At 36.5% G+C, this 12438-nt stretch overlaps 1 protein-coding gene across 3 annotated transcripts in view; it reads right to left on the minus strand.

Moving 5' to 3' along the window:
• LOC137298531 (peptidyl-prolyl cis-trans isomerase G-like) overlaps positions 1-12438 on the minus strand; it is a 54663-nt gene that overhangs the window by 41632 nt on the left and 593 nt on the right. For all 3 annotated transcript variants that reach the window (XM_067830827.1, XM_067830829.1, XM_067830828.1), the window contains exons 2-6: positions 8732-8796; positions 8281-8355; positions 7873-7980; positions 7480-7524; positions 4293-4380 (exon numbers count right to left, since the gene is read on the minus strand). In XM_067830827.1, coding sequence (XP_067686928.1) covers positions 4293-4380; positions 7480-7524; positions 7873-7980; positions 8281-8355; positions 8732-8795 — 380 coding nt within the window. In that variant the 5' untranslated portion in view covers position 8796. The remainder of the gene's footprint in view (positions 1-4292; positions 4381-7479; positions 7525-7872; positions 7981-8280; positions 8356-8731; positions 8797-12438) is intronic.

The raw sequence follows: 12438 nt of genomic DNA on the forward strand, positions 1-12438 counted from the left end.
AGCAACATTTATACATTGTACAGATTGCCATTTCACACACATACGCGATCTAGTGTGTGTTTTCTGTCATACAGATTCTGCTGAATGCTACAACAAATAAATCAAAACAAAATGCAAATAATGAATGTAAAACAGACTAATTTTATAGCAACAATGTCAGGCTACTACCTTGTTCAGGAATGTATCCATCACTATCCACGTAAAAGAAATCGTATTCCATTCATCTGCAGCTGGTAAATAACCCTGCTCTGTGTCGCGTGTCTTACAACTGTCTAGTTTGCGAAAAAGTAACACATCGTTTCACGTCTTTCGTTGGTGAAAACCAGATAAACCTCTCATTGGTCTCCCAAGATAGCACACCTAGCAACTAATTGTATGATGTCCACTATTTTAAGTAATTTAGTTAACCAATATTGAGCAATCAATCAATCAACGCAAGGGTGGTTAATTCTTTGAAGGGAGGATGTTGTTTTTGCACTCACTCTTTACGACAGGGTGTAGTCATCTACACACACTGCCTTTTGACAAATCCGTTACAAGATAAAAGTAATTAATCAATCAGTGTGTTATCGGTTAATCCTTTGATCGATGTTTGTTTTTGTAACTCAGCTGATAAACCCTCTTGCATCACTTACATGCACATATTACATAACATACAATACATTTGCCATTACAGACCTTAATTTATAATGTTGAGTATTTACTCCAGACAGGAGAAATGCCAAATGGCAACCTTTGTTGAGTAATCGAAGTGGTGTTACTACTAATTATACCTGTAATGAATTCATTAATTGACCATCCAGAGAATGGTGACAAATAACACGTGTAGGTTTACACCATCAAACGCGAGTTACAGCAAGGAAGATGTAATCTCTGTGTCGCATGCAGCCTGAAAACACTTATGGGCCGAAACTGTTTTGAGGATACCAACGGAATTTCGTTACATAAGGAATACACACAGGCATTTGCTGTGTACTTGGGTAAATAGGTGAAATAAGGGTTTTTTTACGTAAGAAAATTTTCACATTTCTCTACCAAAGGCAAAGTCATCGTATTTTGTTTACGAATTCAAATAAATCAACTCTGTGTTTTTATTATCATAAATAATAAACCATAATACCTACCATAGCTACCAAAATTTGCGTATGATATTTGCTATCACAGCTGAACCAACACGCAAAAGTACCTATATATATATATATATATATATATATATATATATATATATATATATATATATATATAAAGCTTTGCAATCTTCCGTACTGAAACAAATGGCTTGCTACGTGCCTGTAGACATCATATTTTCATGTAACATGATTAAATATCGAGGTTAAAAACACAGAAATAGGATCAAATTGGATCAGTAACTATACCATCCAAGCATCCGAAAAGAACTACACTGCTGGGATATTTGGTTACGATCAGACAAGGGATACCATGGATATTTTTAAACAAATGGCATATGATGGGCATCCGGCCTCCTGACTGTTTAGGTGAAGAAATTCTGCTAATATGGACAGGAGCCCAGTTCCTTTGTCCGTCACGGTCGAAGGAGCGGGCGCTGACCAATTTGCGGTTTGGTTTCGTAATTCGACCGTTGGCGAGAAACATTATTTGCACCGCATCAGTGCCCCTTTAAACTGTGCTGTGCTGCCTCCATGCTTCCTGTCCCTTTCTCTGTACTCCTCCCTCGTAACAAACAGTGAACTGTGTCAATATTTTTATGATAGTTTGTTAACCAACTATTTTATTTTTGGACAACAATTCTGCAAAGACCTAACATAGTTGGTTTGATGTTTAATTATAATCAGCTTTTCATTGAGCATTTGATGTTTACTAGTCTCATCAGTCTGCTTTTGCGCCAAATGGACTATAATTTCATTAATTGAATTTATGGCAACACCTAAAATGCTTGTCACTGGATGAAAGAATCTCTATGAGCTAGTTTAGCTTCCTTATGTTACACAACCATTTGACTAGGACCATGTGCTTCAGTCATCTAATGTAGTCTTTACCTAACCTAGAGTCAACAATAAATAATAAGAATTATCTTTAATAACATAACTACAAATTCCACAGGATCATTTCAATCTGTACAACAAAGCTATCAATGGTCCCTATTGTCAGTATAGGATGACATTTAAGATCTCATTAAGGTATTCCGTGAGACATGTACTGACAGGTAATGCTGTTTGTCTCGTGTTAACCGTTACCTGATAGTTCACGGCTTGATGCAGTTGACTCTGTGCACAATGCAAAATGTGACAAATATACATGTTTAATATCATGACAAATATAACAAATTATACAATTCAAACCATAACGTCTGTAACACATGTATTGAAATGTGAAAAATATTCAAGGAACCCTTAACATACCGATAACTTACTTTACCACTTCTGACATAACTGTTCAAAAAAAGCCACACTTATTTCTAAGCATTGTTTAAAAAAAATTTTTTTTCATTTTGTTAAACCTGTTACTGTATCTGTCCAATCTTAAACCTGTTAAAACCAGTCTACTTACAGCTGATCAGACAAATAACCAAGAAAGTAAACAAATTCAGAAATAGAAAATGATACAACACACCTGTTAACAGGTATTTTCATGTGAATGGTTTGTAAAGGAATTCAAAAAAGTGTGGCCATGCAGACGAACAGTCAAGCCAGAAACCATCCACTCCTTCTGTCTCTAACCCCTGATTTCTTTGTTTCATCATGAAAGCCCCATGACAATTTCTGTAAGGTGTTTCTCAACTTCAACCCATTACATAAACATTTATACCTTTCATCCAAATACAAGTTACGTGAAAATCATATTTCGGCACTTAGGAAAATGTTTCATTGAACACCACAGACATGTCAGATGCTAAATGTACAGGAAGTACAAATGTAGCTAGCACAGCACATTCCAAAACACTTGTGCACTTGATGAAAAGATTACCTTCACAACAAACATATTTGTTGAAAATTATTTCCAAATGCAACTTGAGATGATCTATAAGTGCTTTCACGAAACTGTTTTCTGTGGAGCCCTTCCATCAAATACACATGGCTTTTTCTACAACATTGTTTTCAGGTTCAGGCCACCTATTCTCAAAACGTTTGTAGCCCTACGAACTCCTTAAGCCCATCCTTACACATTGGCTACAATCAAAGTTAAGAATTCTTAAGGATACGAACACTTCGAGAACAAGGGCTCAGGTTCTTTCATCTTATTTAAGAAGAACATGCTCAAGGATGCCTGCTTGTTAGAATTTAAACATTCATGTTTTCGTGTACATAAAAAGAACTGAATGAATTTTCCAGAAATTTTGTAAATATAAAAAAATAACCCAATAAGAGACTCCTGTATAGTCTAGATGATATGGCTTAGCTTTGAGTCAGCATGAAAGTATTCAGAGTATTTAGAATGATGGACAGATTAATATTTGAATGACATCTCTTGGACTTTATCCTGAGTAACACTTTGATGTATTCAATCCCATGTGTTTATTTGTGAGCTTGATGTGGGTCCAAATTGTCAAAAGAGTAATGGTTTGTGAAAGGTGTGCATTTCAAAAAGCTCAAGAAACATACCTTTTGTTTTGTTTCACATAACTAAAGAATACTCTTAAACAGTGTTGATCGATGTGGATGTTATTTAACAGGGCTGGTTTGTCTTAAAAGCTGTCAGCCCTGTTGGTCTGGTACAAATGGTTGGGGAATTTCACACTTTTACGCTGATCACCATATTGCTAAGATTTTTTTACTGTGATTTTACTTGCAAAAAACTGATTACAGGTCCAAAATCTGACTGACAGTTCACTTGTGACACTCCAGTCAGGGCTCTCATACAAACATTTCACTGTGTGCAGTATCTGTTCCAAACAAGACCCGGAACTAAATAATTTCAGAACATATCGTCTTGTTTTTCTCCCAGGCATCATCATTATGATGGACAATCAAATCACAAATCACAAAATCCAGAGTGAAACAAATGCAGGCATCCTTGCATGGCCGTACAGACATGTATTTCAATCAGTCACTAAACAGAAATTCAAAACACAGCATAGTTACTATGAAAGGGTTTTTCAGTTTTAGAAATCTGTCACCTTTGTGATGTCCAATATTGAAGCTGAAACAAAAGCTGCAAGACAATCACTGGTTACTTGGAACAAACACATGACTTAACTTGACACTTGCTTACTTAATATTGACAAAACAAGGCAATAAAGTCCTGTGCTGGGAATGTGCTGCATGGATATGCTGACTCAACAAAAATACCAACAGTGAGTTGTGGATACTTACATGAAGAACTGAGATCCATTTGTATCCTTGCCACGATTGGCCATTGACAAGAGAAACTCCTTGTCATGTTTCAAGATGAAATTTTCATCTGGAAAAATATGTCATTTTATCAGTGTCTCCTGCACATTCATCATTAACATACTTCAGCATTAACACACTGCAGCATTAAACACACTTCAGCATTAAACACACTTCAGCATTAACACACTTCAGCATTTACACACTTCAGCATTAAACACACTTCAGCATTTACACACTTCAGCATTTACACACTTCAGCATTAAACACACTTCAGCATTAAACACACTTCAGCATTAAGCTGACTTCAGCATTAAACACACTGCAGCATAAACACACTTCAGCATTAAACACTGCAGCATTAAACACACTTCAGCATTAACACACTTCAGCATTAAACACACTTCAGCATTCAACATACTGCAGCATTAACACACTTCAGCATTAAACACAGCATTAAGCACACTTCAGCATTAAGCACACTTCAGCATTAAGCACACTTCAGCATTAAGCACACTTCAGCATAAACACACTTCAGCATTAAACACACTTCACTTCAGCATTAAACACACTACACTTCAGCATTAACACACTTCAGCATTAAACACACTACACTTCAGCATTAACACACTTCAGCATTAAACACACTTCAGCATTAAACACACTTCAGCATTAAACACACTTCAGCATTAACACACTTCAGCATTAACACACTCCTGTGTTAGTTTGTGACCACTATGTTGGTCAATGAAATATCACTTGTTCAAACTTTCGTTGCAATATAGTAAAACATGTACATACTACAATGGAAGCCCTCAAAACCAGCATTCGTTAGTACTGGAAAAACATGCTGGTACAGAGGGCGTGCTGGTTTATGAACTTTTCCCTTCTCGACCTGAGAATTATCTTTCGTATGCCATAAAATACGACTTACTTCTCTTTTTTCTCAAACTGTTTGTAAGTGAACTTAGTACTTCCAGTTAACTTATAACTAAAAAAACCCATGTCAATCACCAACAAACAACATCAGTGAGGTTAATGCCAATAGTAATCCACAAAGTTGTTTAATACACCTTCAACCACTTAGCCAATCAACAGGAGAGCTGAGATATTGGATGCTGGTATAGAAAGCGTCGGTTACTGTACAAATAGTCAATTGAGCTGTTTTTGTTGTGTCAAAATACGGAATAGACTGACACCGGATTATAGGGCATGTAAATGATTATAAATTGACTAGTTTCTGTCTGGACCACATTCTAGTGCTGATATTGAGACCATACCAGACTGGAGGGCTTTTGGTTTTTAGAGCTTCTACTGTATCATTGAATCATTAATGCACCATAACTGACCAATATGCTATCAGTAACTGAATCGTCCATGCACTATACCCAACTGAATCATCTTATTATCAAAGAATCACTGTCACAGCACTGAATCATCCATACATCATACATGAATTGTCTATACATTACTACAGATTCATTTATACAGAATAAGAGGAAGTGAGCATGGGTTTTTCACTGCTTTCAGGAAAATTACAGCAATATCACAACGAAACCTCCAGAAATGAACTGTCCAAATGTTCAGGTTCAAACCTGGGTGTTCAGTGTGACATGAGAATGCCTTAACCATTAGGCTACCCCACTGCCCTACAGTTTGACAAAATCATCTGTACACAATTAACAAATCATTATCAAACTATTACTTAAACATCTACACAGTATTATTGTCTAAACTCTGCACCACAATACTGACTCTTTTCTCAAACTGCAACATTTACATGCTGTCACTGAATGATTCACTAGTGCTGGTTACTGCTCACAATATGCACATCAATAATCATAGAGGCAAATGATGCAGGCAACAATTAGTACTACAATCAAGAGTGAGGGGAGTTTAGTTTTTTTCAGCAATATTCCAGCTATATGGCAGTGGTCTGTAAATAATCACATCTGGACCAGACAATCCAGTGATCAACAGCTTGAGCATCGATCGGCACAATTGGGAACCAATGACATGAATCAACCACATCAGCGAGCCTGACCACCTGATCCTGTTTGTCGCCTCTTATGACAATCATAGTTGCCTTGCAATGCAAGCATGGGTTGTTGTAGGCCTGTTCTACCCTGGACCTTCACAGGTACTACAGTCAAGATGATTAATGACCCTTTCTGTTGGGTCAGGTAGCATGTATGTTGTTTACATCACAGTTTTACAAGAATGGGAAAGCACCTGAGTTGTTTGTGTCTTTAACATTTATAACATAAGAAGAAGAAATATACTTTCTTAAGTTTATTTAGATATTTCGTTTTCTATGAACATAGATTATTCTCCTGTGCCCATCGATATTTGCTGACGCAAGTGAGAACATTCGACTGACTGACTATTCAGTTAATCACTGAATCATTACATGTGACTGTCAAATTATCCACATAAATTCAATGAATTCCTTGCACTCCTTCCCTTAATTACTAAGGCATCAAATGTTTATGATCAAATATGTTATCACTGTCAAACTTGTCCTTAACTGACTGATGCAATAATCTGGACTAAAGGATTTGGTTAACAATATATCCAGTCTAATCAAAGAACTGTGTATAACTGTGTCTCTAAACTATTTCATGAAAATTGTCTTAGATTGTTCAGAGATACTGGCAAACAAGGACAAGCTGAGCACAGACCTGACAACTGACCCATACTAGCATGTATGTGTGACGCCCACTGGCGTTTGCCATTCTGAACGAGTAGTGTGATGGTGCAGTGAATGACCTGTCTCAGCAAACTAGTTTAACAGTGGCACATGCATTTGTTTGCATTTCAAATGAAGAAATTAATGAAAATTTATAATCTCTTATAACCATTAATGGTTGGCTTGAAATATATATTTACATATCCAAATATTACCAACTTGCTACCCTGCCCATGTGAGAGTCTTGTGAGCAAGGCGTGTGCAGCTACACACTGAATCAATTTCATCGTCGTGTACTGTATGTGCACAAGCCTGAATCTGTTCTCCCTTTCAAAAACCAAATGGGTTTGCTCATTGTTGTGCACCAGCTACTTCTCATAAACGCATACTCTGCGCCAATCCAACTCATCCTTGTTTGCCAGTAGGTGAACATTATTGTTACTTCACTTCTCTCTAAAAATGCATCAGTTTCACACTCACCTGGAAACACCCCTCCATAAATGGACTCTCCCCCTGTTCCATCACCTGTAACACAGGAAAAGATTCCCTCATTATTTTGAATGGTCTATCTGTGTATTGTATATGTTGTCAGAGTTGCTGGGCACTGTAATGATGGAAAGAAGACCTTCCACAAATCTTTTTAATTTTTCTTATGAAATTTGTTATTGTTGGTTTTTCATTTATAATTTCATTCTCATTAATCATTATGTGCTGGGCAATAGCAAAACCAACAAAGAAAGAAAGAATGAAAGAAAGAATGAAAGACAGACAGACAGACAGACAGACAGACAGACAGACAGACAGACAGACAGACAGACAGACAGACAGACAGACAGACAGACAGACAGACAGACAGATTTCTTGCTAACCTACCTTTAGTGAAGTCTCCGCCTTGGATCATGAAGTCCTTCACAACGCGATGAAAGGGGGAGTTTTTGAAGTGGAGGGGGTGCTCTGACTTGGCAGTCATGCACTTTTCGCCTGCAATATCATTAATCAGTGGGTGGGTGACACTGTGAATTTCAAGTAACATTTGGACTCCAAGTCTGGCTGGCTTTAACTAGATATGCCATTAATCTGTGACTGCTTACCAAAGTGATTTTGTCAAATTCTACATATCTTTGTATTTCTGGCTTTCTCTACTTAACAACTTTTTTAACTTAATGCCTAAAATGTATACAGTTTATTGACTGAAAACAACTGTAACAACTAGACTCTGTCTTGTGACAAGTTAACTGATAGGCCACACTAACAGGAAGGCAGAATCTTCACTTTTCTTACCTGTGCATAGCGCTCGGAAGTTATCACAAGTCTTTGGACAAACATCAGAAAAAAGCTCGATGACAATTCTACCAGCTGGAGGGAAAAATCAAAATATTTAATTTTAGCTACTGGGTGACATGAAAACTTGTTTGGAATTTATTAACTGAGTTGAGTTGAGTTGAGTTGCGATGAGTTGAGTTTTATGTCACATCGACATAATTCCAGCCATATCGTGCTGAGACCAAGTCTGCATTTACATACATTATCATTAATTGAGAGAAGACACTGATTTCGACTTCAAGAATAAATAAGCATTCATGGACTGGTGAGGAACAAAAAGCCATGACTGTGTTTTCAAAAAAGGTGTGAAACATCCAGTTTGAGTTTTATACAAATTTTCATTACAACGTACTGACAAAGACACTACTGATCAATGACAACAGCGAGACATGTGAGGATGAAGACCAACCTGGCTGTGATCCTATCTGTATGTCCAGGAAGCAGCGCGGCCTGTAGTTACCTCCGACAGTCATCCTAGAAACAAAGCAGTAAGATATCAGGGCTCGAGCATACAGTGGCATCAGGTAGGAAGTATGGCAGCTGCAAGAGTATCTTGTCTAGAGCAGACATCAAAGGTACACTTGTATCATGACCATCTCTGACTCAGTCCAGCACTTGTCTTGATTAACTCCAAACAGTATTCCAGAGAAGACACTATACGTGCAATTTGCCTACTGATTACATCAAAGTCACATTCGTAGCAAACTGATAACCACAATGATAAAAAGCAGAGTGTCCATAAGAAGATTTTTGGTTAGTGTACAGCAGGTAGCCCACAAAATGAAATACGTAACGACGTAACGAGAAAGTTAAACAGACAATGGTCTATTGGATATCAAAAGCCTTAATTTTTCCAATATATGAACATTTCTGTCTGTCTGTGTTTGGCAACAGATTTAGCAGTAGCTGCCTCTTCACAGATTACATCATCAATGACTATGCGCTGTCCATGAATAATAATGTCCCTTTAGCTGATTTACTAGTGACACAATGACACAAATCCCCAGGGATTTACTAGTGACACAATGACACACATCCCCAGGGATTTACCCAAGTCCTGAATCTGAGGGTATCTGGGACTTATTCTCCTACTTTTCAGGGGTCCTTGACAACAAAATGGGGGTACCAGACACTTAAATATTATTATTAATACTATGTTGTGAATTGTGTTATACATGTATTGTTGTAATTCACTTATATTTATTGTGTTGTGTATCATGATCGTCCCATTGTTACAGCAATCAATTGCAAAGGATACCATAACCCAGCTAGTACCAGACTCAGTGAGAACATATTGTTACTAGTTAAAATTTTTACTTTTTCTGCATCCTACTGGATTCGTTATTAAACATTATTAATTCTTATGTGAACAAGACCCAGGAATCTGCGTCCTGAAAATCCCTATTTCTCGTGTTGTGAAACTAAATATTCCTTGCAGAGCACTCAGTAACTAATGTCAATCACACCTGAAATCCGAACATACTTATTCCATGGTTTGTTGAACTGAGATAAAATGTACACATGTGAAGAAAAGACAAGATGCTATCACAAGGTACAAAAATACTTTCAATTTGATTCAAAAACACTGTTTATTAAGCACAAAGTATCAATTCAAATGTTCATAAATGAGTATCACATGTAAGTACATACATGTAACTGGTTTGTGCCATTTACTTAAGTCTACTTGCCTGATGAAAGGGCAAGAACTAGCTGAGAAACATGATTAAGAAACATAAATAAATAAAAAAAAAATAAAATAAAATAAAAAAGAATTGGAAGTTATAGACATTGTTATGCATAAGATTTGTCTTGTATTACCACACCAACTTCTAAATGCCTTTGAATAAACTCCACTTTCCTGAACTTAACTCTTAGCATAAGTTTGGGGGCACTTTCAGATTAATCCTATAAGGGTAAAATTTGTTTGTCATGATTTCCTGTGTGAAAATGTTATATTTTGTATTTATCAGAAAAATATTGTGGGAATTGCAAATTACACCAGCTATTCTTGTGTAACGAGAATCAACTCAGAACTTGGACAAAAAATAATTAAAGTACTGTCAGAAATAGAAAAAAAAGGGTTTTTTTCACATTTATCTCTACAATTTCTGTAGTTGATATGCGAATGAGTAAAATATCTGTTAAAATAAGTAAAGCCAGTTCCAGTGGCAGGGAGATAGGAAACGTTAAAAAAGGACTTTACTCAGTAGAGATTGCCACAGAATTGAGCAATGTGGATTTTTGTCGGAAGCAATTTATTTGGAACAGACTATGGCTTTATACAAATAATTGTTTGATGATACTGTATTACAAAGAGCACTTTTCAAATGCCCAATTAGAAATTAGACTTCACTTCATCATAAATGATAGCTAACATGAAAAAATAATAACTTTCATGCTGAAACTATTAAGGATTGCAGCTACCATGGAGTCTCACCATCACTTTAAAAAAAGCAGCAGTAACCATTGTCACAATACTCAGTCCTGTTGGTCTTGGGGTGGTCATGCCACCAATATATATTTTGAGACACTTAATACAGTGCTTTTTGTGGTATCAAGTATGATACTATTTTACATATATTAACTTAAACTTAACGAAACAATGACGCGTAAGATGAAATCAATAGATGAGGCATATGAACATGAAAACACACATGAAAAGGCATAAAATGTCCTTGATATGACCCCTTGTATCGTTGGGCAACTCATACCTGACTGAATGACCTAATTACCACCTATTGTCTGATCTATTGTTTCCAGCACCTAGTCATATTTTTCTAAGTTTTACTACCATTTAACAGTAAACATGATATCCTCTTACACATCCCACTGAATGTCCAGGTAGGCCACAGAGTTATTTCGACAAATCCTATTTGCAGTTGTGTAATTTCGAGGGATACAGAGTAACAACCTAAAACGTGTTTTTTGTCTATTTCCCACAGTACTTTAGTAGGTTTAATCTGTTACATTATCTGAGAGCATTAGTACCTTGTCGATGAACAGCCTTGTGTTACCATCCATGAACTTATAATTATCATGTGATAAATATCACTTATCCAATGACTGGCTTATTGTGTGATTAAATGTGTACCTTTGGAGGTTATCACAAACAGGGGTCATATATTATGCTTCTGAAAACTTCTGTCTCTGCAGCATTTCGTTTGTATTTTACCTACACTTTAATAATTAATAACAAAGCAATCTGACATACCCTAAAGGTTTAAGAAAGTCTAAACTTGTCCCTGTAACGTTTAAAACATTGTGATTATGTGAACAGGCTGAATGATGTCAGTCAGACTGTGGCACTAAACCTGAAACACTGTTACTATGCTCTGAGTTCAGTACCTTGCCGTACAATATTTTCGGGTTATTTCTTCTTTTTTTCCCCCCGACTTCGTCCGACAATGGATGGTAAAATTATTGAAAACTTTAAATGGAAATAAAATGAGCAGATTGGTGATACGCAAGCTACTTTACAAAGGTCAACAAAGTATAAATTGTACAGTTTTTTCAACAACCAAAGTAACAGAAGCGTTTCTCAGACCGAAAACGAGCAGAGGCGAGGACGCCATTTTGTTTCGATTTTCTGTCACACCTTTCTATATCTTATATATTTAGGTCATACTTCCATACATATCAGAGTCGAGTGCCCACGAGTGAAAGTTAATCAATTTCCTCAAACGTGTGTATGATCACAATAATGACATCAACTATGATCACTTTACTAGAAAATGCGTCATGACTGCCAAAACGATAAAATAGCCTTTTAATGGTTTGATTCATGTACAGAGATCCGCAGCTGTAAAATTATATACTGGCGTCTCCTATTGTCCCGTTACGTACGAATATCAGTTGAAAAAATAATATAAACAGTTCTTTTCGTATGTATGCTTGTTGTTTTTAAATGAAGTGATTCCCCCTCTAACATCTGCATCTATCAACTGCTTGATCCATCAAGTGAATTATCTCGCGGTACAATCAGAAAGTAAGGTTATTAGGTGTAAGGAAGGAGAATCTTATCGGGAAGGAAGGGGGAAAGTTACGATTTTTCCAAGTTGGTTACAACTCACGAACATTCGTTACATTGCAAAATTTTGATAATTCACAGACTTGGGT

Source organism: Haliotis asinina, chromosome 10 (genome assembly GCF_037392515.1).
Source record: "Haliotis asinina isolate JCU_RB_2024 chromosome 10, JCU_Hal_asi_v2, whole genome shotgun sequence".
NCBI lineage: Eukaryota > Metazoa > Mollusca > Gastropoda > Lepetellida > Haliotidae > Haliotis > Haliotis asinina.